The 24,631-nt window shown below is 37.5% G+C and overlaps 2 protein-coding genes across 3 annotated transcripts; one reads left to right on the forward strand and one right to left on the reverse strand.

Moving 5' to 3' along the window:
* Nucleotides 1-1,035: 1,035 nt before the first annotated feature.
* LOC111908010 (dof zinc finger protein DOF1.2) lies at nt 1,036-2,358 on the forward strand. The gene has a single exon (XM_023903821.3). The coding sequence runs from the start codon at nt 1,428-1,430 to the stop codon at nt 2,196-2,198; it is 771 nt and encodes a 256-aa protein (XP_023759589.1). The 5' UTR covers nt 1,036-1,427; the 3' UTR covers nt 2,199-2,358.
* Nucleotides 2,359-13,186: 10,828 nt separating this feature from the next.
* LOC111907868 (probable cinnamyl alcohol dehydrogenase 1) lies at nt 13,187-15,715 on the reverse strand. 2 transcript variants are annotated; one of them, XM_023903691.3, is made up of 7 exons: nt 15,522-15,715; nt 14,924-15,033; nt 14,655-14,768; nt 14,309-14,539; nt 13,938-14,223; nt 13,668-13,818; nt 13,187-13,579 (listed from the first exon to the last, which is right to left on the reverse strand). In XM_023903691.3, the coding sequence occupies exons 2-7, from the start codon at nt 15,016-15,018 to the stop codon at nt 13,383-13,385; spliced, it is 1,074 nt and encodes a 357-aa protein (XP_023759459.1). In that variant the 5' UTR covers nt 15,019-15,033; nt 15,522-15,715; the 3' UTR covers nt 13,187-13,382. The 2 variants fall into 2 exon arrangements, with proteins under 2 accessions (XP_023759459.1, XP_023759450.1); XM_023903682.3 differs by having other exon boundaries at nt 15,503-15,715.
* Nucleotides 15,716-24,631: the final 8,916 nt, after the last annotated feature.

A 24,631-nucleotide genomic window follows, 5' to 3' on the forward strand; every position in this document is an offset into this window, starting at 1 on the left:
TCCCTATGCCGTTATTTTATATATTATTTTTATTATAATTATTATTATATTTTTACTTTTTCTGAAAATTTGGTTTGACTTCCTCCTAACCAATTTTGCCATTTTTTTTAACAAATTTTATAAAAATATAATATAAAGAAATCACTAAAATGACCAGAATTCGTATGATCAGTTAATCACCTACTCATCTTTTATTACATGACAACCAATCTAAGTCACGAAATTTTTTTGGAAACACATGAGATTATTTATAAACCTAGAGAAATTGAAAAGAATAAGATGGTGATCACAAGAGGAAACACACTCCTTTTTATTTATTTATTAGTTTTATTAGGGGAATATAAGCAACAATAACAACACCAACTAGTTAAAGTAAAATGGGTAAGCTTCTTATGTGTGTTCTTATATATGAGATTGAAAAAAAAAAAAAAACAAAGAAGGAAAACATACACATCCTGTTGGAGTTATAGAGAGCTCGAGGAACATAGCCGAAAAAGAGGAATGTAGACCTGCAAAGTTGGACCATGAAAGATGTAAAAACAATGACCGATTGGAGAGATATATAAAAATACACATATAGAATAAAACGCAAATGTATATTCATACACATCAACATTGTATACTATGCATTTAGACGTAATTAATCATATCGCATACCAAGTATATATCAACCATCAACTGATAGTGGTTGTGGATGATGACATGGTAAGCATTCCTCCATGAATGACCGAGTTTAAATCTCATCCAAAACACATAAGGGTTTTTGATACTTGTTACATTACTAGGTCGAAAAGGTTCTTATATAGGAAATGTCTAACAACATTTGTTTAGTTAGGAGCATTAGAATGCCAATTAATAGGGTTCAACGAAAAAAAAATGTTGGTTTCGTTAGCTAATTTTTTATTTTGCATCTCGTAAAACATAAACTCCAAAATTAATAAAACTAGGAACTAATTAAAACAATATTTTTTATCACATACAAGAAGAAAGAAGGGCAATTGTGTCAATTTTCATCAGAAACAGTAATGCCAACTTCATAAAGTTTGACTTGTAAAGATCCATCACAATCCGAAGTACACAACAAGGGACCGTCCGTTTCCCAATAACTTAAATCACCAAACCCAAGACCCAATGCACAACTCCCAATGCATAATTTACAAGTCAATGCATGTATGCAACAACGTAACATTCTTTTAATTAATGAGAAGATTAACCTCAAACTCCGAAAACACATATTAGTGTGTGAAACGAGATCAAGATTTAACGTACTTCCTTCTTGTTAACGGGTTCAAAACCGCCCATGATCTCTACATCTACCTTACTCTACCATAGTACCCCTCTATTTCTATATATGTATATATACATGATACATCTTATTCTTCACTTCAGAAAAAGCTATACTCGATCTTTACTTTCTCTCTCTAGAAATGTTTGACCAAATGATGCTACACTACCCACAAAGGCCGATCGAAAATAGGTGGAAACCTAGTGTTGAAATCGCACCAAATTGTCCGAGGTGTGCCTCACCCAACACCAAGTTTTGCTACTACAACAACTATAGCTTGTCACAACCTAGATACTTTTGTAAAGGTTGTAGAAGGTATTGGACCAAAGGTGGGTCCCTTCGAAATGTTCCTGTAGGGGGAGGGTGTCGAAAGAATCGACGATCCCGACCTATCCGGTCATCACAGACCGGGAATGGTAGTTCGGGTTATGTTAGTAACCCGAGTTACAGTGGTGACTCTGCTAACGAGTCACCTGAACGGGCCAATATTGACCTTGCTGATGTGTTTGCTAAGTTCTTGAATCAAAGTTCGGATGATCAACAAAATGATGAGATTGTGGGTGAAGATTCTCCTAGTGGATCTGAAATGTTGCTATGTGATTTCACCGAGGAGGCTGAATTGCAGAACATGGTGGTTCCTCCATTTACAGGCGAAGACAATGAGATTGAAGAATTTGTGGTTCAAAACACGAACCTTCTTGAGCTACAAGATATACTTAATGAAGAATTGCCACAAGATATATCTTGGAGTGATGACAATACCACACTTTCGAGTTTCACATGGCAACAAGATTTTGAACCTTTCATATGCAACAACGATGATCTAAACATATCTTCGGACGTAGTTACTGATAACTGGAGCTCAACACCTTTGGATCTGCCATTGGTCGGAAATTTTTTTCAGAGCTTTTAATTTGATGAATTCTCTTCCTCATCATTTTTTTCATAATTTTTATATATTAGGAAAAAGTGTTTGTCTTGGAAGTTAAATGTCACATTCCAAGAAAACGATACATATACTGATATACATTTATACATATGGGTATTATTAAATATATACTTAGCTAAATACAATAAACATCGGGCTTTAGTTGATTTGATTTCAATTTTCAATTTATCTTCTACTTCAATTTTGATTTTATTACGGTATATATAATTTATAACTACTTAATTTAATAAAACCATTATTTCAACTCACATGTTATATATACATTCAGTAGCGGTCCTAAAATGGGATAGCTGCCCCGCAACAAAAAAAATTTAATTAAAATATAGGTTTTTTTCAAAAAAATATTATAATTTAACCTTTCAAAATTATATTTTGACTCTTCAAAAATATTTACACCATAAAAAATTATAAAAAGCCATTAAATATACTTAGCTAAATACAATATACGGATTATTAGATATACTTAGCTAAATACAATAAACATCGAGCTTTAGTTGATTTAATTTTAATTTTCAATTAATCTTCTACTTCCATTTTGATTTTATTACGTTTTATGTAATTTATAATTATGTAATTTAATAAAACTATTATTTCAACTCGCATATTACATATACATTCAGTGACGGTCCTAAAGTGGGGACAGTTGCCCCCACATCACAAAAAATTAATTAAAAAATATGTTTTTTTTTCCAAAAAATATTATATTTTAATCCTTCAAAATTACATATTTTGACTCTTCAAAAATATTTTTCCACCATAAAAAGTTATAATTTTTTTTGCCCCCTCTTCAGAAAATTCTTGGATCCATCCCTGTATACATTTGATAATTATATAGACCATAGTATTTGCGACCTTAATCAGATTTATCAAGATAAATAATCTTTAATCAAATATTAACATTCTTCCATAGAAAGTGCTTGTTAGAAATTAGGGTTTAGGAAAAAGAGGATTTGGTAATCAAGAATGTGATATCTCATGGATTATGTATTGTTATTTTCTGTATTGATATTTCTCTTCTTTGTGTCTGGTTTAATGAGAATTTAAATTGGGATAATCAAGTAGTAACTTTAAAGGTCTTGGCACCAAATAATGAGTTTGTTTTTCGAGAGTATAAGGAATGTTAGATTTCATAAGAGAGTTGCATGAGCGAAATATGATTACATCTACTCATCTTTCTAAAAATTGGATAAGGCTTATGAAAATTATGAAACCTACATTTAAATAAAGGTTTCTAGAAAAACTATCCACACAATTAGAGATGCCTGAATATCGAATTTGAATTTACTCTATACTATTAGGATCTATTGTTTATAACCACCAGGTCGGTCATCAGTCGATCCGTGTAACCCTTTGTCAAATAACAATGTTTCCTCCTCTACATGCACATGTTGACATGTTCTAAAGCGAAAGAAAAGTTTGGAAATACCCATAAAAATCAAAGAAAACAGAGCTCACACTACGAGTCACCAAACCTTGGAAGAAGATGCATTAACACAACAATGTTGACAACTCTTCTAATAACCAACCTGCTAATAAAACACATGTCTTTACTAGAAGCCCCCTAGAACTAATAACGACAAGGAATAAACCCTCATCAAGATTACTACCATAAAATAAAGTCCAAACTAGCTTAGTTTTCCTAATACTCAATTTAAGATAATCATGGCCTTTGATGTTCCATTAGCTCATATATTTTTGTCATTCTCGATATGTATACCGTTGCAAATAGTCATAACAAGGAAAAACCCAAAGGAGTGTCATGGAGTTAGGACGATTGGGTGTCGAGGTGTTTATGTGGTTCGATTCATATCGTTCCAGCAAAGTTTTAGTCTCCGGCGACCTATGAATAATCCATGAAGCGCCATTGTTTGAGTCGTCCAGTGACTCTTGTTTACACGGTGTGACATCCCCAATTTCACGGCCAGAAAAGACCGATTTGTTTATGCTTTGTTTTATAAATCAGAGTGATCGTTTAAAGAAAACGGTTGCGGAATTTGTTCCCAAAAACAAAAATATGATAACCATTTATCCAAACGTTTCTCAAAGAGAATGTATTTTCATTAAATAATAAAACCTTGGGATGTCATGTTCGATACAGACCAAAAGCATAAACAATATAAAATAGACCTTACAATAGTTATTTAACTACTGATCTATAATCCAAAATCTCTCGTCAAGTCCACCAACTTATACCCTTGTGCCATTACCTGTAATGAAAAGAAAACTGAGTGGGTCAGGCTTGGGAGCCTGGTGAGCATATAGGGTTTTCAACCCACAATAATATAATTATTATATTTAATCAGCAAACAATCAACCCAATTACCCATCCCCATTATCTTCTTAAGGTTTTACCCTAAGAACCAACTATCCTTCATTCCTTTATTCCTAAGGAATTGGCACAAACTCCATTACTGCCAAAGTTTATTTATCAAGTACTAAATCCATAGTTATCAGGCGCTAACTCCATAGTCGCCGGGGTTTACTCAAGCGGCGCTAACTCCATAGTCGCCAAGGTTCACTTAACAAGCGCTAACTCCATAGTCGCCAAGGTTTACTCAACAAGCGCTAACTCCATAGTCGCCAAGGTTTACTCAACAAGCGCTAACTCCATAGTCGCCAAGGTTCATCAAATAGGCATGAAGTCATATCGTCGCCAAGGTTTATACAATAGGCGCTAAATCCATAGTCACCAACTATCCCATCTACCCAAGTTCTACCCAACATTTTCGTAGATATAAATACTTACACAGTTTAAATCATTTAACACTTGTATAAAACATCAATTCCACGCCCATCTCAAATAGACAAATAATATATAAACACATAGCACGTATTTCATAGCAAATACTTCATATTTATGTGCTAGAAGAAAGTAACTACACACTCACGCATATAAACAACAATATACTTAATACACTCAAACCATACTTGTATTATTATCGTGTTTATGAAAGGTAGTATACAATCACTTGATCAGAAGATGATCAGACAGCACTACGGCTTGCAAAAGTAGTATATCTTCACAAAAATTGAACTTCTCGCGGGCAGAGCTTCTGCTCGGGAATCACGCTCTTCGGGATTCTCGGGGCTTCGGATCTTGCTTCGGGACTCGGGATTGATACCGGGGCTTCGGGACACTTCGGGCACGCAAAACGATGCAAAACGGGAGAGAGAAGAGAGAAAAATAGCAATTGAGCTGGCTGCCCTCGCATCCTATTTATAGGAGGCTGGAGCCTCGGAGTACGCGGGGCGTACGTGTCCGAAACGTCACTGCATGCGTCATCCGAAGAACTCGAGTGCGAAGGTCGTCATGCTTCGCTGTACGCGGGGCGTACTTCGGATGAGTCCTATGAGTCGTCTTCGGATAATACCGGGATTTAATAATTAAATTTAATTATTAATTATTTAATAAACTTCGAAAATTTATATCTTCTTCATACGAACTCCGTTTTCGACGTTCTTTATATCCACGCGTAGGTGAGACTACGCTCTACGACTTTCGTTTAGACTCCGTTGGCTAATTTTGACTTTTATTTTTATTATTTATTTTTAATAGACCGGGACAGAAAATTTCGTTATAAATTCATAACTTCTTCGTTTGACGTCCTTTCTTGCCTAACTTTTCGTCGTTTCGCTACTAACAACGAGATCTTCGATTCTCGTTTAGATCGCTAAGGCTAAATATCACTCTAATGTAAATTCACTTTTTACGTCATTCAGCGTTATGCCGGTTCTGTCGCGAAACTTCAAACAAGTCATAACTTCTTCGTTATAACTCGGATTTTGGCGTTCTTTATATGTACGTAATCCTTGTAAAATATACTACAGCTTAGTTAGGATTATTCATCCTAAATAATCTTCTATCAAAAAGTCATTTTTGACGCTTATCGTCTCTAAATTGACTAGCCCTGATCTACGGGCGTTACACACGGTGACGTGTAGAAGAGAGAAGATGAGCTCTAGGAAATGATCAACGAAGTGGATGCATATGGCAATGAAGCTATAAATTTCCTAGGGTTCCTAACCTGATAGAAGCTTTCAGCTTATTCAATGGGGATGACGATGATTGCATCATGACAAAGGGACTTTGAACTATAATGAGATCACTTGGGCTTACATTTGGACATGGAATGCGTTTTAGATTTGGGTTTCGAATGTGGGCTCACAAATGGGCTGCTCTTAATTAATGGACTCATGAAATTAAAGAAAGTAGTATCAGTCACTAAGGTATATTTCATCCATATTGTATTATGTTATTTAGTTGAAACTCTTAAGTTATTAAGATTAAGATAGACACATTTAATTAGGGTTATTTCTGTTAATGTTAACGAAGTTTAGTTGTTGATTATGGGCTAATGGTTTATACATTATATCTTTATATAGGATTGGAAATGCTAGAATTTTAGATATATGTAAATAACATTTCAAGAGTTAAACAATTACTTGATATAACATGAGAAGACAACTTTATATTTTGCTAATGATTATGGATAAAACCTTATGGTAAAACTTACACTCTGATTTTCAAATTTTATACTCGAAATTTTGGGATGTTACATGGATGAAGGTGGATTGTATGAACATTTAGCCTCCAAAACCTCAATAGGATCACCACTACATGTAACAATACTAGATAAACATAACACTTTCATAACTGTTGTAAAATGCTTATCTACATCGGTATAGAGACATTGTCTGATGCTGGTGTTGACCATTATTATATCCTCCTGAATGTCAATTCCTCATTGTCCCAAATACTTTAGTCCATATTTGTTGCTCGGTAAACAGAACTGTCAATCATCAGGCCCCGCCCGGTAAACATATAAACACATATCACATGCAACAGTCACGCAAACAACTAGCATCCTAAACATAACAAACCATGGGTCGGTAGTGGTGCCTTCGTCCCGCTAAACACAATGAGGAAACTCACCTCACAGTCTGAAAGAATAGCTGCACCAATCACTGCTCTAAAAGTTGTCTCTACCGGTCACATATACAATTAAAAGGAACCCAAGTCTCAAACTATAAATCAAATTACCCAAAATGCCCTTAGGTAAAACTTGGTCAACCATAGTTAAAGTCGAAGTCAACAGTCAAGGTCCAAAAGTCAATATTTCTTCACAGCGGAGTATACCCTACGTAAGAAGAGAGTACGCCCAGTGTACTCTGATGTTGACCAAAAGCGGGGCATTGGCCGCGTATGCGCAACGTACCACCAGGTACCCCCAGTGTACGCAACCCATTCCTAAAACTCCACTAAGAGATTATTTCGTTAAGCCTTTACATCCAAAACTCAGATCCAAGCCTAAAATGATGTCCTAAGTCATAAAGTTTCCAACTTTATGACTTTGCATGGCTATAAAATGCTTAATGTCCAAAACCCTAAGTTCTTAACTTAATAAGACATCACAACTCTTGTATAGAAGGGATAGAAGAGCCAAAATCACATTTTATGGTTCATAATAACTCCATAATGGATAAAGTTTCCAACTTTATCCATTAGAATGGTCCTGACAAGCAAGATCTAGTCTTTAACTCTCAAAGACACCCAAAAGTGTATCTTTTTCAACTTAATCCATTAAGTCCAAGTCTCCAACCTTTAGATCTGAATCAAAATGATGTTTAGATGAATAAATTTTCCAACTTTATTCATAACAATGTCACAAACTTTCAAAATCTAAACTTTATGCATTTAAAGTGACCAAAAGCTCATAACACCTAAAACTAGCTAGATCTAACAATGTCATCATCAAGATTCAAACTTTATACCTATGGACGAAAGATCAAGGTGAAAAAAGTCTGGATCTACAAGCTCCAATGTAACCAACACTTCTTCAATGAGTTCCTTCTTCTCCAAGGTGCACCAAGTACACTTAAAAACACATTCTTTTTGCTCACAAGGCTTAATCTTGGGTTAGGATTTCAAGAGAGGGTGTTGAAGAGATGTAGGATGAGAATAGAATGGGGTTGGCGGAGTTAAGGAGATTAAATGAGGCTCAAACCACAAAAATAGTGTTTGGGCACTGATCGCGTACACGACTCAACATAAAACCACCCTAACTTCAAAATGTCATAACTTCTTCGTTTCAACTCCATTTTCGACGATGTTTATATCCACGGAAAGGTGTTGAGAAGATCTACAACCCTATCAACTCTCCTTTGCCTTAAAGCATTACAAAGTTAAATTCAAAATTCATAAAAGGATCGAACTATCACTTTACGGTTATACCCTTGGGCTCCAAAGCACCGACCGAACGCTCGCATCACCTAATCTACATTGCTCACAATCAAAGGCCTTAAGCCTTGGGTCTAGGTTTCTTTCCCAAAGGCCTTGGGTCTAGGTTTCTTTCCCAAAGGCCTTAAGCCTTATGATAACCGGTATTCGGGTCACGACCCTAAATTATGAAACGATTTGAAATAGGGTGTTATAGTTTCAAGGGGCTGCAACCCCTTGGTGGGGTCTAGGGGCAGCACCCCTAGCGGGGTCCAAGGGGCATAGCCCCTGGCGGTGGTCCAATAATTGATGACATCATGATTATGTAAGTTTTGGTTATGCCTAATAACTATCATGTTTTGGCGCTAAGGCCCTCAAGTATAAATAACATGTGAATGTTCCAGAAAAAGGGTTGAACATTCATATACTCAAAATTATAACATAATTTATCTATCTCTCAAGAACACATCAAGCAAGGTATTCTATGTTTTCAATTCGAATCAGGCCTGTAATTCAGATTGATTTATTCTTGGATTATCCCACTTCTGAATTTGTGTACCCCAGGGTATAAGGACGAATTACAGATTTCAAAAAGTGTTTGGTAAACACGATCCTTGAATCTATCAAAGTTTGTATTTATTGTTATTCTGATCCCTTAAATTCTAAAACCAACCAAAACTCACAGTCGTCGCCCTCTACCTCAAACGACATTCTTTAGTAGTCATTAGAGGTGTCTTCATTATTCTCAATATTTTCCCTTTCATATTTCTCCTCCTAAATAATAATACATTTGTGGGCACCAAACCAAAGCTCCTTCCTCAGCTTCTTCTACTACATCATCTACTTTCGTCTCCTCCTTAGATGACCCTTACCTTCGAGCCTTCTATCTCCTCCTTAGATGACCCATCTCCTCGACTAGCCTCTTCTTCTCCAAATTTCTTTTTTGAGCGAGCCTATTTTGATGCTACTATTGCCTCCTTCCGATGACACATTCTCCGTCGGGCAGCCTCTGATTTGCAATCATCATCGTCTCTCTCTCTCTCTCTCTCTCTCTCTATATATATATATATATATATATATTAACACAAAATCCGTTGATTTCGTCAGAATTGGATCCACCTGCCACAACTCGAGCCTCTTTATTTCTTGATGTCTTTTTCCAAACTCTTCTGCCTCTGGCTCCTTAATCGTCGACATCACTACTCTCCTTTTCTACAATGGTACCGCCTTTAGCCATCGTTTCTTCTCTATTATTCTCTGACGAGAAGTCATTATTTGCCGCTATCATTAGAGCTCTGCCACCAATGTTGTCACTACATTCATCTTTTTTTTCTTTTTTTTTCTAGTTTAATCATCTCATACCGATAAAACTGCGGGGATATGTTAATGATTAGGGATTTAGGGTTTAGGCCCAATTCTTTTAGGGTTTATCCATTAGGGTTTAGATATTCTCTATATATTCCTATGTAATTGTATTTCGAATAATGAAGCAATATGTTATCTATAGGAGTGAGGATGGTGCTAACTGCTAAGCGAAGGCAGACAACGTATGTTCATATTTGGAGTGAACATGGAAAATATAACAAAAAATCAGGGTTTAGGGGTTTCTTGAATCTGTGTTCATCAATTTCTAAATTTATAGATCTTAATCTCCTTTTTTTGGGTTACTTCGATTTCATGATCTAAACCCTTCATTTTTACCCATGTGCTCTATTTAAAACTAACGATGATGTCTTTATGTTTTATTTAAAACAAGATGATACATATATGCTTTACCTAAAATTGGTTTTTGGATAATTAATGATGGCGTTAGTTTTTGTTGTAAACCGGATAAACCTCTGGTTTTTATTTAAAACAATCGACTTCCCAAAGATATCTTGAAGTATCAACTGTGTAACAGGGGTGTTTGGGTTGTGCTTACTTCTTAGGCAATTGATAGTGGATGATGGTTGTGTTTATTCTTAATTTATTGGGTTTTGTGATTTCTTGAAACCCTTCAACAAAACCATTGATCAAGATATCAAAATCGAAACCCTCCAATCGGTTATGTATATAGGTTGGAAAAAAAAAAACACCAAAATCTGGATGTTGGTGGTGGTGTTGAATGTTCTTTAAAGAATAACAAGGTTAAATGTTTTTTACATTAGGTGTAAAATGCATGTATTATACAGATTGATTAAAAAAAATAAAATATTAAAATGTAAACAATAATGGGATGTTTGGTGTTAGTTTTAGAATGATTTTTGGCTTCTAACTTTTCTAAAAAGTCAAAAAAGAAACAAAATGTGTTTGGGTAATAGAAAAGTCCTTTTGAAAATGACTTTTGTATAGAGGAAAATAAGAGCTTTCAAAAAGCCGCAAAACCTGACTTTTGTGACTTTTTATGTGTTTACATGTAAAAGTTAGCATAAAAGTCCTTTTGCTAATCCAAATACTTTTTAAAGAGCTCATTTCACAAAAAGTCATTTTATTAAAATTCATTCTACAAAAATGACTTTTGATCTTGAAAAGTAATCCCAAACACCCCTTAAGTAATTTTTAAAATAAAAATTTGAAATAAGAAATGAAGAAACATATTAATTGCAATTTAGTATCATATTTATTATATTTGATACTTTACATATATAAGTATAAGTATTATGTGGTTTTTTAATTTTAAAAATTGAAAAAAAAAACCATAAATTGACATGTGGATATTATTTATTTAAAAAATATCATAAAATGACAAGTGTTAAAACTCATTAGAGATTGACATATAACAAAATTATCTTCATTTATTATATAGATTTGTTCATTATAATAAATTCTAATCTCTATAATTATTAGATTTATAAATATGAAAATAGTAATAATTATACAATTATGAAATTAATTTAATTTTATCTGAAAAAATTAATGTGGGATTTATTTGAACAATATAGGGACTTGTTATGTTCATCAATGCCAACCAGATTTTCACCTCATCAATGTTACATGCATACCTTTTTATTTTTGATAATTTAATTTTTTTACGGTATAAAAAACTATAATAAAAACAATAAAACTTTAGGGGTCTATTGAATAGAAAACCAAATTTCAATGACATTAGACCAACATAATTTCCACAAAGTATGTTGAATGCATTACATATAAGCAAATATTGTTGCTAAGGCCATACATAACTTGATTATGTTTAACCCAACATAATTTGCACGGAGTATGTTGAATAATAAGAAAAGAGGGAGTCGTGTGAGGGTGGAAGGAGGGTTAAGGAAGGAATTGGTGGTATTGTTGGGAACACGATCTTAGCCGTCGAGATACCGCCAAAAGTGTGGCCGTGTGGGTTGAGAGGGTTAAAGAGCCCAACACTCCCACTCTATTTCTCTCCTTTCAACTTGAACCTTGTGCTTCTATATTTGTACAACATTGTGTGGGATGAATTTCTATGATAGGAAGGATGCAAGTGTGAGGAAAGAGAAGTCGATTTGGCATCTATGTGGCATGTCGGTTGGAGGGTTGGGAGGGTTATGAAATCATGATTGAAAGCCAACTCTTAAAACATATTTCTTGTTGTGTGTCAGTGTTTCTGATTCCACATGATCGTGTGAACAGAAAAACATTCGAGCAACTCATTGGTGATTGACAAGATGCCCAATTGATTTTTCTTGTGGCTTCGGTTCGTCTGAAAGCCCATCAAGGATGCTACTTCACACTTTCACCTGATGACCTTTAGATTGACAACATGAGAAGAACAATCGATTCGAGGATCATGGTTCAAACATGTCCCCTAAAAATATCTTTTATATATATATATATATATATATATATATATATATATATATATATATATATATATATATATATATATATCTTTTATATATATATATATATATATATATATATATATATATATATATATATATATATATATATATATATATATATATTTTGTGGAGAACGGGACTCGAGAGGATAACTACTGCTACCTTTGCCTTTCTTCGCTATGTAAATAGAGGGTCGGAGAAAAAAGGTCTTAGTCTTGGAGGTATCAACTTACCTTCTATATTTTTGCAACATGTGCTTTGATGGCGACGAGGCAATGAAAAACCTTTTAGCAACATGTTCCTTATCCTTTGCACACACTGGTATTCCCGAATGACACTTTTCAAGCATGAACGGCATTCTCGACTTTGCAGTAAATTGGGGGCATTGTCCCAAAAAAAACACAAATTGCTATTAGATATATGTCACATGCTATTTTGGCGTATATGAACGTCGAGAAATGTCAAGTTATATAATAGAGTTCATTATGCAGATGATGTTATTGTCATGGCGGTTGTGTGGTTTAAACTTAAGGGGTAAAAAAGACATTGTAATTGAACTAGTTGGTGTTGTTCTCATTAATTTTTATTGCTTATAATTCTATGTACTAGTCTTTTTGCCTTTGTTTAGTTCCTTGCTAGCCATGTGCCATTTTTGGTTTTATAGAATTTTCGCCGGTTCCAAAAAAGAGCAAACTATAAATCGAAGCACCAATTTATATGTTAAATGATCAAATCAATGTTACATTTATTTTTAGGATAATGAAAGATAACATTCATAATCATAGCTATATGGACGCATGTTTACCATCGACTATAAATGTGGTAACATGTATTTTAATAGATGTTCCCTGTCATCTGTGGCATGCAAACTACATCTAACATCCTTTTGTCTCAATGCCAACCACATCACATGATTGTATTTCTTGTTACCATTACGAAAGCTCACATTCATAGCCACATTGGCAAATCATACAAAAAAGTAAGACTAAACGCCTGTTTTCTGTTTATATTTTTTAGGACACGCATGCAAAATATGGTTCCCTTATTTTAGCCTAAACTTATACTAACATAGGTGTGGTGTTTAAACATGAATTTTTAAAGTATAGTAAGTACTTTCATGATATGGTGTTACTTGAGGGAGTTTCCAACATCGATAACAAAACGATACTTGATATCTTTGTTAATTAACCTCTCAAGAGCCTCATTCGCATACTGAATCGGGACAATCTCTATATTAGGGTAGATCTCATGGGCTGCACAATAGTTCAACATTTCCTGAGTTTGTTTCGTGCCACCTGTCACACTCCCCGCGATGCTTCTCATTCCTACCAAATACCAATTCAATGCAACGTGTTAACAACTCTTTCTACACAAGGTACAAGTGACCACAGCATAAATTTTTGCTTCTCATACCTAGAATTAGGTTTATGGGTAGGAATTTAACTTCACTTGGGAACCCCACCAAGGATAATACACCCCCACTCTTCAATAGTGCCAAGTATCGATCAAATGGGATGTCTGCAGAAGCGGTGTTGATTACAAAGTCAAGTGACTTCTCCATTGCCTGTAACCAAAAAGTCTCAAATTTTTTTCAATCACATTTCCTAACAAAAATGCAGTAAGTAAAAACTGTACTCTGTTGCGGTCCAATGCATGTCAAACACAGTATAACATGTTCTGTACCTTCATCTCCTCATCATTGCTGGAGATGATGAAGTTATCGGCTCCTAGAAGATTGAGCGCTTCATCTTTCTTTGACAAACTTGTGCTGAAAACTGTTACTTTCAACCCAAACGACTTACCAAACTTTACAGCCATGTGTCCAAGACCACCAAGCCCGATCACTCCTAGAGACTTGCCAGGCTGGTTCATGTTATGGCGCATCATCGGGGTCCAAACCGTAATTCCAGCACATAGCAATGGAGCTGCAGAAGCTAACGGGTAGTTTTCCGGTATTCTATAGCAATATCTGTAACTCAAAGTACCATTTTGTCCCTTGATCATTCTACAAGATCTTATATAGAATATAAAAATATATTGGCTACTTAACTCACCTTTGGTGAACAACATAATATGATGAATATCCTCCTTTAGTTACACTCCCATCAGTGTCAATCCCATCAAATGTGTAGACTGCTCCCTTTATGCATTGGACTTCAAGCCCTTCATCACAATACTCGCACTCTCTACAAGAATTTACGTAAGTACCCACTCCCACATGATCTCCAATTTTGACACGTTCAACGTTTGACCCGACCTCTTTGACTATTCCAACAATCTCGTGACTGGAAAATAAAGAAAGATAACAACAAAAAATATTTATGAAAAAGAAGGAAGAAATGGTATTTTCCATTCGAGGAATGTACTCAAAATGTCAAAATCTTGGTAGATAGTAAATACCCAGGTACAAGAGGATATTTGGAGTGGCCTTGTACATTCCTAGTCCATGCAACATCCGCATAACAGACTCCACAGTAAAGGATGGTTAGTGAAACATCATCAGCTCCAACCTCCCTGTTCACAGATCATTAAAACCTTCAGACAATTTAGGAATTTGATTACTAATCAGGAGATTATAATGATATGGCTTTGAATTCATGGTTCAATTGGTGATTAAGCATTTTGTAAAGTAGATATGAATCAAAATTAAAATTGAGTTGAATATGAACCTGCGGTTAAATTGGTATGGTGATAGGAATCCAGATGGATCCCTTGCTGCCCACCCAATGCAATTCTCCTTGCCAGCATCACAAGTCATAGTCATAGGTGATTCAGTTGTCTGTTACAAATTGATAAGAATAAGTAATTTGTACATGATCATATTCGTATAGTATTATAGTAATCGTCTGTATGTAGGATTGGCTGCCAATCGATCCATTAATGTTGTAATAGATTAAGATATAAACTCCAGTTCTTTATTTACGAACAATCCCTTGTGGGAAAAATTAGGTCATGACGTATCCTCTGGTGTTTGTCTCAATCAGATTAACAAAACCATGATCCTGCGTGGCCCAAAATTCCTGAAGGTTTTCTAGTAAGATTAATAAACCATCAGATCCTATACATGTATGTTGAGGAACTACGAGAGCTTGAGGAAGATTCGGTATTCAGTGTCTGGTTACTCTACTGATTACGAATCCATGTGGTAATCAATGAGAAAATTTAAGAAAAAAAACATGATTCGAAACTGAAAACAGTATGTAAGCAAAATTCAAAACGAAAAAATTAGGGCTCAGAACAGATGATACATGGATTTCAGTGACTGACGAGATAAGCGATGAATGCCGCCGGCGAGCTTCAACGGCGAAGAGAGGGACACGTGGTTAAATGTGTGTGTATATATATATTTATATGCCCGCCGTCATGCCTGCCGTCATCAGCAATGTTGCAACCGTCATGCGTGCCGTCATCGGCAATGCAGGAGGTCTCCACTCTCCATATCATATAGAGTTATCTCATTGTTAGATAGTAAGTCAGCTGTCAACGTATAACATCAGATAATTTAAAGAAAATCTAAATAAGTTATCATCATCTATATCTTAAATATGAACATTTTATTTTTTTTCATCAACATTTAAATCAAAACTAGTATTATTTTATTTTCATTATTATGGCAATAATCCTATTTAAGTTAACCGGTATGATTTTTATACCAAATTTTGATTAAATGGCTTAGTGATTGAGACAATGCGTTCGATAATTATTGTATGTATAGAATATAACTCATTAAGCCAATAAGAAAGAAGTCCTATGTCATTACTAAAGTAATATGTGGGCTTTCTCCAACATATCATTAAACCCTCTTCCCGAGTGGAATTTAAAGGAAAGAAAAGAAAAGAAGAGAAATGTGGAGAGAAAAGAAAAGAATGGAAAAGAAAGTAAAATGTATTTTTGTGTGCCCGAGAGTTCGAGAGAAACAAAAGGAATTTTTTTTTTTTTTTTTGTGTTCCCGAGTTGGAAGGAAAAGAAATGAAAACTAAACGTAAACAACTATACCATTGTCACATTTTTTTTCCATAATTTCAAATATATACCACACGATTCTTTTGAAAACAAAATTATGCCTAAATTATTTTTCTTCAATTATTTTTTTACATGATTATTTATATAAAAATCGTTAATGCATAATTCATTATTAATCACAATTCTAGTATATTCTTCATTTATATAACTTTTTCAAACAAAATCAATATAAAGGGTAAAAGAAGTAAATAAACCCAAACCAAAAATAACATAAATGTATGAATAATCAAACAAATTCATAAGAAACCAATTTAAAGTCAATGCAAGAATAATCAAACAAATTTCAATGTATGAACTCAAACCAAAAACCAAAAAGTATGAAGTCAAACTGATAAAAAACCAAAAAACTACCATCCTAAGTAAGTCATTTACTTGCCCCCATCATTTTTTTCAGCAAACTTTTTCGTATTTTAAATGGAACTTTAAATAATGTCCCCGCATCAGATTGATTTCGCGACAAAAACATGAGAGCTTCTGCTAATTCATCTGGTTCCAAATCCATTGGCTCTAACTCTTTATAAATTTCATCACCGGTATAAACCCAATGATGAGAGTTTTCGAAGATTTTGTTACCCTCCCTCATAGCAGAAGCCACATCTTTAATTGCACTCATAATAACCTTTTCAAACGATTCAGGTTCATCTTCATCTTCGATTTCATTTTTCCTTTTTTACTTTTGTACTTCTTAGAACTTGAATTTTGCACCGGTGAAAAGCATGTAGGAGATAACACTTGAATATCATCAAGACCGTCATCATCATCATCATTATTTTTTTGTTGTTTCTCAAGTGTTATGTCATTGCTTGCTAGTAACTAATCCACTTCTTTAATTGTTGCTACTTTGATATCCCCAGTTTTGTTCAATCGAGCATTCTTCTCTTTCAGGGTTTCAGCATTCACCCCTGAAGCCCTATCTTGACATCCCCAAAATCACGGCCAGAAAAGACCTATTTCATTTATGCTTTTTAAAGTAATTTCAGAGTAAATCCTTTTGATTTAAAAGTGTTGCGGAATTTGTTCCCAAAACAAAACATGATAAAATAATATTTATCAAAGCATTTCATCAAGAGATGCATTTTCATTATATAATCAAAACTCAGGATGTCATGTTCCGATACAGACCATAAAGCATAAACGATAACATTACAAGTCATTCAACAAATATATACATATACAGACTTGTAAACAAAACAACTTGATGATTCAACCATCTTATGCCCTCGCGCCACTACCTGTAATAAATTAAAACTGAGTGGGTCAGGCTTGGGAGCCTGGTAAGCATATAGGTTTTTCAACCCACAATAAATAAATTATATTTAATTTCACCAACCAATCACTATCCCGATTACCCATTCCCGTTATCCTCACTTTACGTCCCTAAAACAACATCTATCTCAAGGGACATAATCTAGGATTTTCATCGGGACGGACATCACTGCTAAGGGGTTTCCTCAACAATAGATATCCTAAAGGCAACCATGAGGGGGATAGAGTACACCGGTGAACACATCGTTCACAACACATACAGGTTATGAACCTGCTAGCGTTCCACATGACTGTCTAGAAAGAGTCTGGTCATTATCCATACTCCGCTGAATAACTAGATCAACAATAGCAACAACATCGAGGCCTCTTATCTGTTTATTACACACCAACTATCTACCCATGTTCTACCCAACATATTAGTAGATAAAATATATATATATTCTCATACATAGTTTAAAACTTGTATATCATTTTCATTCAATATATATTTCACATAACAGATGAGGAACACCCACATAATACGTATTTCATAGAAAATAAATCAGATCTATGAGATAGAAGAGAATGAATATACATTCACACATATAACAACAAAACTATACACATAACACGTATTTCGTATAAAATACTTCATAATTATGCGTTAGAAGAAAGTAACTACACACTCACACGTATAAACATCAATATACTCAATACACTCAAACCATACTTGTAATCGTGTTTGTGAAAGGTAGTATACACTCACTTGATCAGAAGATGATCGGACAGCACTACGACTTGCAGAAGTAGTAATCTTCAGCAGATCTGGAAGATCTCTACAAAAATCGAACTTCTCGCGGGCAGAGCTTCGGCTCGGGAATCTTACTTCTCGGGATCTCGGGACTTGCTTCGGGGCTTGAGAATAATACCGGGGCTTCAGGGTACTTCTGGCATGCAAATCGAGGCAAAACGGGAGAGAGAAGAGAGAAAAGAGCAAAAGAACTCGGCTGCCCTCGCATCCTATTTATAGGAGGCTGGAGCCTTGGAGTACGCGGGGCGTACTGCCTCAGAATCGTCATTGCTTACGTATCCGAAGAACTCGAGTGCGAGGCGTGTCATGCTTCGCTGTACGCGGGGCGTACGCTAGTACGTTGGGCGTACTTCGGATGAGTCCGATGACTCCTCTTCGGATAATGCCGGATTTAATAATTAAATTTAATTATTAATTATTTAATAAAATTCGAAAATTCATATCTTCTTCATACGAACTCTGTTTTCGACGTTCTTTATATCCACGCATAGGTGAGACTAAGCTCTACAACTTTCGTTTAGACTTCGTCGGCTAATTTTGACTTTATTTTTATTATTTATTTTTAATAGGCCGGGACAGAAAAACTTCGTTATAAATTCATAACTTCTTCGTTTGACGTCCGTTCTCGCCTAACTTTTCATCGCTTCGATACCAACAACGAGACCTTCGATCCTCGTTTAGATTGCTTCGGCTAAAAACCGCTCGATCTCAAATCGAGTATTTCAGGCTGCATACCGCTAAGTCGAAACTTCGATAAATCATAACTTCCTCATACGAAATCAGATTTGGGCGTTCTATATATATATTCGGAAACCTCGTTTCCACTACTACAACATTATCCAAAGATATCAAGTTTATTTTACACTTTAATTTTGACGCTTATTTTTATTCTTAATTAATCAAACCACATAATTAAGCAATTAAGCACAAAACACATAATACTCAAATAATACACTTCTATTATTTCAAAACGGGTTACAAAGGTTAACATAGACGATTACATTGCTAAAAATGGCAAGCCCGAAAACACAGGCGTTACAATTCTCTCCACCTTAGAATGATTCCGTCCCCGGAATCACACATCAACAAACAAATGCGGATAGCGACCCATCATGTCACTCTCCGTCTCCCAGGTGAGATTCGGTCCATTCGTGTGTTTCCATCGGACAAGCACTAACTCGACCATCTTGCGTCGCAACTTCTTAGTCTTTCGGTCAACAATTGCCTCTGGTTCTTCAATCAACTTTTTGTTCTCATCAATTCTCAATTCAGAAATTGGAATTATGTCGGGAACTTCTCCCGTGAACTTCCTCAAATAACACACATGAAAAGTGTTATGAATTCCATTCAGTTCTTCTAGTAGTTCAAGCTTGTAAGCTTGGTTCCCAATCCTCTGAAGAACTTTAAACGGTCCAATAAACCTTGGACTTAACTTTCCCCTTTTACAAAATCTTATAAGTCCCTTCCACGGCGAGACTTTAAGCAAAACCGAATCTCCAACTTCAAAAGTCATCGGTCTTCGCTTTTTGTCAGCATAACTCTTTTGACGATCCTGAGCTGCTAACATTCTTTCCCTAATTATTTTCAACTTTTCAGCAGTTTGATGGACTATCTCCGGTCCCATAAACTGCTTTTCCCCAGCCTCAAGTCAACACGATGGCGTACGACACTTCTGTCCATACAAAGCTTGGTAAAGTGTCATCTTAATGCTCAAGTGAAAACTATTATTGTAGGAAAATTCTACCAAAGGTAAATGTTCATCCCAGTTACCTAGGAATTCCAAGGTACGTGCTCTCAGCATATCTTCAAGTGTTTGTATCGTTCTTTCACTCTGACCATCAGTCTGCGGATGGTAAGCTGTACTTAAACACAACTTGGTACCCAATTCCTCTTGTAGACTTTTCCAAAACCTCGAGGTGAAACGACTATCACGATCTGACACAATCGTTAGCGGAACACCGTGAAGCCTCACAATTTCCTTCACGTAAGAATTTGCAAGCTTCTCCATAGACCATTTCTCCTTGGCTGCTATGAAATGCGCACTCTTAGTGAATCGATCAACGACCACCCAAATCATGTCGTGACCATTCTTTGTTCTGGGCAGTTTAGTGACAAAATCCATAGCAATGTCTTCCCACTTACCCATAGGCACAGGCAAAGGTTCTAAACTCCCGTACGGTTTCTGAAGTTGTGTCTTTACTCTCGCACAAGTCACACACTCAGCCACATACTTTGCAACATCAAGCTTCATCGTCGGCCACCAGTAGTAAGGTTTCAGGTCCCTATACATTTTAGTGCTACCGGGATGAATTGAGTACATGGTCTTGTGAGCTTCTTCCATCAGAAGATCTCTAATTCCTCCGGACTTAGGTACCCAAATCCGATCTTGGAACACCTTCAGTCTGTGACTGTTTGTATCAAACACCAACGTTTTTCCCAAACGTTCCTCCTTTCGGTCATTTTTCTCAGAAGCTTCCTCTTGAGCTTTCTTTATACTTTCCACAATGGTCGAGACAACTTCAATTCTCAACGCTCTTGGCCTTTTCCTTTCAAGATTGACTTTCCGACTGAGAGCATCAACAACAACATTTGCTTTACCAGGGTGGTAAAGTATCTCGCAGTCGTAGTCCTTAAGTAACTCTAGCCAGCGTCGTTGCCTCATATTCAATTCTTTCTGATTAAAGAGATATTGGAGACTCTTATGATCAGTGATGATGTGGGATCTTGTTAAGGTTGTTTATGCTTGTGGGAAGCAGTCCGCGTGTAAGTGTTTTCTTTGTGCAGAGTTGTTCTGGGAGGTCGGTGATGGCGACCGATGGTTGTTAATCAGTGCTACAAGTGGGGGAGAATTGGAGAATTCTCCGGGAGATCGATGAGTATTTAAGGGTGCTTAGCTGTTGGGATTCAGCAGTGTTCTGTCAGCCCAGAGTATAGGCTGATAGGAGCAAGTGCTGGGCATGCGGGGCGGGATACAGACCTAGGGCATTTGATTGTGGAGGGCCTGGGAGCAGGCCGGGATCGAGCATGTGCGATTGAGACAGAGTTCGAAACCCTTATAGGGCATAGGAGGATTTCCAGGAGTGATAGCTCGGAATGATGAATGCTAGTTGAGCGGCCCGGATAGACTGAAGGTCGGTAGGCTTACCAGTCAGGCCGAAGGCTCGGAGAATGGTCCAGCCAAACTGAAGGCACTGAGAGCGGTCCAGATTGGCTGAAGGTTCTGAGAGTGGTCCAGATTGTCTGAAGGCCATGTGAGGCGGTCCAGTCATGCTGAAGACTCTGCAGGTATTGCTAGTCCGGTTAAGGAGATGGATTGAGTATGTTGCGATGTGTTAGCATCAGGAGGTCTGGCCCCGGGTATTGATATTGATTAGTTGAGATAGTGCATGGGCTTGAGAGTCCCTGCGATGAGAGTCAGAGTATATGTGTTGGATGGATAGCGGATACGCTATAAAAGGGTGGTGTAGCGTTGGGCGAGCACCGTGACTTGTCGAAGTGACAATGTGGCCAAGTGGATTCCTTGGTAAAGGATAAGAGAGAGGTGTGTAACTCCGAGAGGGAGTGCAAGTTCACGGAAGTGAAAGCGGCAGAGCAGAGTTATGATTAGAGAAATTCGAGTATGGTTATTGAGCAGCGTGTTTGCGGCAGTGGAATAGAAGCTCATCCGGTTTGGGATGTCTGCTGAGGTCGTGGAGGGAATTCCGCAGGTGTAGAGCCAAGAGGCTCGGAAGGGATGCAGGGAGAGAGTCTTGGGCTCTCAGTGTGATTCTGATCAGGGTATTGGGTATGTATTAGTGGTTCATCCTAGGGGATGTTTGAGGATATCATCAGTGTATCGGGTTTTCCCAACCTGAGGGTGCTAGAGCTAGTTCAACATGTGTATGTGATTGCAAGAGGAGAACTCGTGGGAGTTGCTCTGAGATTGAAGAGTGGGTCTTTCCGTCATCATGGAATGGATAGAGTGGGATTCGGATCGGGGATCCGATGGTTCATGGTTTTCTAGCCCATATGGTCGAGTGATTGTTGAGATTTGGAGCAGTGATGCATCATGGGTAATTCTCGGTTGATTGAGTGTGATTATCAGAGGGTACAGCCGGTGCCCTGCTCGAGACAGTGGTCAGGACACCGTAAGGAAGGAGAAAACGAGTTTCTGGTTCTATGGTTGTGTTTTGAGAAACCTGGTTGGATTAATGGCAGGTGGTGCACGGCAGGAGTATTTATAGGAGTTGAGTTGTTGCAGGCTTCGAGGATGAAGCCTAATGTAAGTGAGGGAGAATTGTAACATCTCGGAATAGCAAGAGTAGAGTTGAAGGGCTAAAAGGGTAAATATGGGAAAGATAGACTCAGAGAGTCCATGGGTGGACTCGGCGAGTAGAGTCGCGACTTGGTCGCGTGTTAAGTGGCCGACTCGGCGAGTCAGTGTAGTGGACTCGGCAAGTAGGCACTGAATGGAGAAAACCCTAAATCCGGAAGTTGAGCCCTATATAAGGAACATTATGTTTCCTCCCCAGCCTCCTTATCACCCCTTGAGTCCCAGAAACCCTAAATTCATGGAGAAACCCCATTGTTGAGTGATTTGGAGCTTGGAGAGGTGGTTGTTGAAGAGATCTTGAAGAAGAAGAGGCTTGGAGCAAGGGGCTTTGCTTGGATTCGAGTTCCATTGCAGTTGGGGTGTTCTTTTAAGGTAATATCTCGTCCTTGGGCTGTTATCTTATGGATTCATCATTTTAGGGTTTGTGGGGAGCATATCTTTTGGTGTTTTGGAGTTTAGAGGTTAGATCTGAGGTTGCTACCTCAGATCTGGAATGGAGAAGGGTTGGAATGCCTGAAAGTCCCTGTGTTCAAGTGTGTAGTGAAGCTATCATGTCCCAAACCCTAGCCCTAAAGTGTTAAAGGCCTAGATCTCCTTGGATTCACGTAAAGTTTGCCACTTTACGTGATGGATGGGTTGTAGGAGGCTAGATCTATGTTTTGGATCAATTGCATGGCCTGGAGTGCTTCTGTATGGGTTCATACCGGTGGTACTCGGCGAGTCACATGGGTGGACTCGACGAGTTGGAAGAACAACTCAATGAGTTGGATGAAGATGGCCTGGAACTCGACGAGTTGTATGAACAACTCGGCGAGTAGGATGAAGATAGCCTGAGACTCGGCGAGTCTGTTCTTGGACTCGGCAAGTCTTGTCGAAGAGTCCTAATATTTTCTGGTTGAGTCGAGAATTGATGAGTCAAGGGATGACTCGGTGAGTTGTGGGCGAGTGGACTCAGAGTTGTTGGACTCGACGAGTCTCGGGGTGACTCGGCGAGTTAGGTCACGGATTGAGGGAAGTTCTGAGTATGGGAACTCGGCGAGTCATCGGGTTGACTCGGTGAGTAGAGTCAGTCAGGGGTTGACTTTGACCTTGTCCAAAGGTTGACCAGTTGTCTTTCAGGGGTATTTTGGTAATTAAGGGTATTTATTGAGTTGAGTGTGTTGGTGTTCAGTGGAGGAGTTCGTGTCGGAGCTTGGAGCAGCGGGATCTTATCCTTTCAGCCGGCAGTTTCGAGGTGAGTTATCCTCACTATATCAACAGGGTCTAAGGCACCAAGGCCGGCCCTTATCAGATTGAGATTCGGGTAGTTGTTGTTATGTTGTTACTGTGATATGTTTGCATCCTGAGAGCTAGGATGGATATGTTAGAGACCTTATTGAGATCGGTATCTTGAAAGATAAGGAGATGCTATGCTAGTGACCTGTTAGGTCGGTATCCTGGTTAGGATGATGATATGCTATGTGATCTGTTTGATCTGATTGTTGACTGTGAATTGCTATATGATTGTATGTATATGTGTACATGGTTGTTTGGATTGGAGTTGGGTTGAGGCGGGTCCTGCTTTGTGCTGTAGGCCAAGATACCCAGGGCGGACCGGTTGTTCCGAAGGCCCAGCGAGCGGTCCGGATAGGCTGTAGGCCCCAAGAGGGCGGACCAGACGTGCCGAGGCTCGGAGAGTGGACCAGGCAGACTGAAGTTCCGGTGTGGGCGGACCAGTCATACTGTAGACTCAGAGAGTGGACCAGGTGGATTGAAGGCCCGGTGCGGGCGGACCAATCACACTGCAGACTCGCTGTATGTAGAGAGTGGACCAGATTGATTGAAGGCCCGGTGCGGGCGGACCAATCACACTGTAGACTTGATATTTATGGCTAGACTCAGAGGGTGGACCAGGTGGACTGTAGGCCGGTGCGGCGGACCAGTCACACAGTAAACCCGAAGTGCATGGCTGTTCTATGATCAGATATGTTGTGGCATGTTATGCGT

Source organism: Lactuca sativa, chromosome 1 (genome assembly GCF_002870075.4).
Source record: "Lactuca sativa cultivar Salinas chromosome 1, Lsat_Salinas_v11, whole genome shotgun sequence".
Lineage (NCBI taxonomy): Eukaryota > Viridiplantae > Streptophyta > Magnoliopsida > Asterales > Asteraceae > Lactuca > Lactuca sativa.

Coding starts and splice junctions, on each gene's coding strand:
- LOC111907868 (XM_023903691.3), bottom strand. CDS start 15,018: ATGACTATGACTTGTGATGCTGGCAAGGAGAATTGCATTGGGTGGGCA. Junction 14,769..14,923: donor CCATACCAATTTAACCGCAG/GTTCATATTCAA, acceptor ATCTGTGAACAG/GGAGGTTGGAGCTGATGATG. Junction 14,224..14,308: donor TATTATGTTGTTCACCAAAG/GTGAGTTAAGTA, acceptor TTTGAGTTACAG/ATATTGCTATAGAATACCGG.
- LOC111908010 (XM_023903821.3), top strand. CDS start 1,428: ATGTTTGACCAAATGATGCTACACTACCCACAAAGGCCGATCGAAAAT.